Genomic DNA, 257 nt, shown 5'->3' with positions numbered 1-257 from the left:
GGAAAAGACAAATTGAAGTTTACATCCTCTCCTGCCTGTCACGGCAGAAGCGCAGTAAGGCCTCACCTTCGATCGGGATGACAGACGGTTCCTTGATGGAGGGTGAAATGGCTCGCTTCTCTGCCACGGCCGCCTCTGCCAGGCGTCCCAGGGCGCTGAGGGGAGGCGTGGAGGAGAGCTTGGGGCGCTTGGTCAAGCCGGTCAGCCCCGCCGGGCCCGCTAAGGCGGCGGCCGCATCCCGCTTGCGCTCGGAGGGC

The 257-nt window shown here is 65.0% G+C and overlaps 1 protein-coding gene across 1 annotated transcript in view; it reads right to left on the bottom strand.

Annotated features, from left to right (window-relative positions):
• INTS1 (integrator complex subunit 1) overlaps positions 1–253 on the bottom strand; it is a gene marked incomplete at its 5' end in the record, with an annotated part of 29230 nt that extends 28977 nt beyond the window's left edge. Inside the window, one exon of the mRNA XM_009707925.1 lies at positions 67–253. Within this exon, the coding sequence (XP_009706227.1) occupies positions 67–253 (187 nt within the window). The remainder of the gene's footprint in view (positions 1–66) is intronic.
• Between the last annotated feature and the right edge of the window lie 4 nt (positions 254–257).

Source organism: Cariama cristata, unplaced genomic scaffold, assembly GCF_000690535.1.
Source record: "Cariama cristata isolate BGI_N322 unplaced genomic scaffold, ASM69053v1 scaffold14839, whole genome shotgun sequence".
NCBI lineage: Eukaryota > Metazoa > Chordata > Aves > Cariamiformes > Cariamidae > Cariama > Cariama cristata.
Note: the sequence above shows the minus strand (reverse complement) of the source record. Positions and strands in the feature narration are given on the sequence as shown.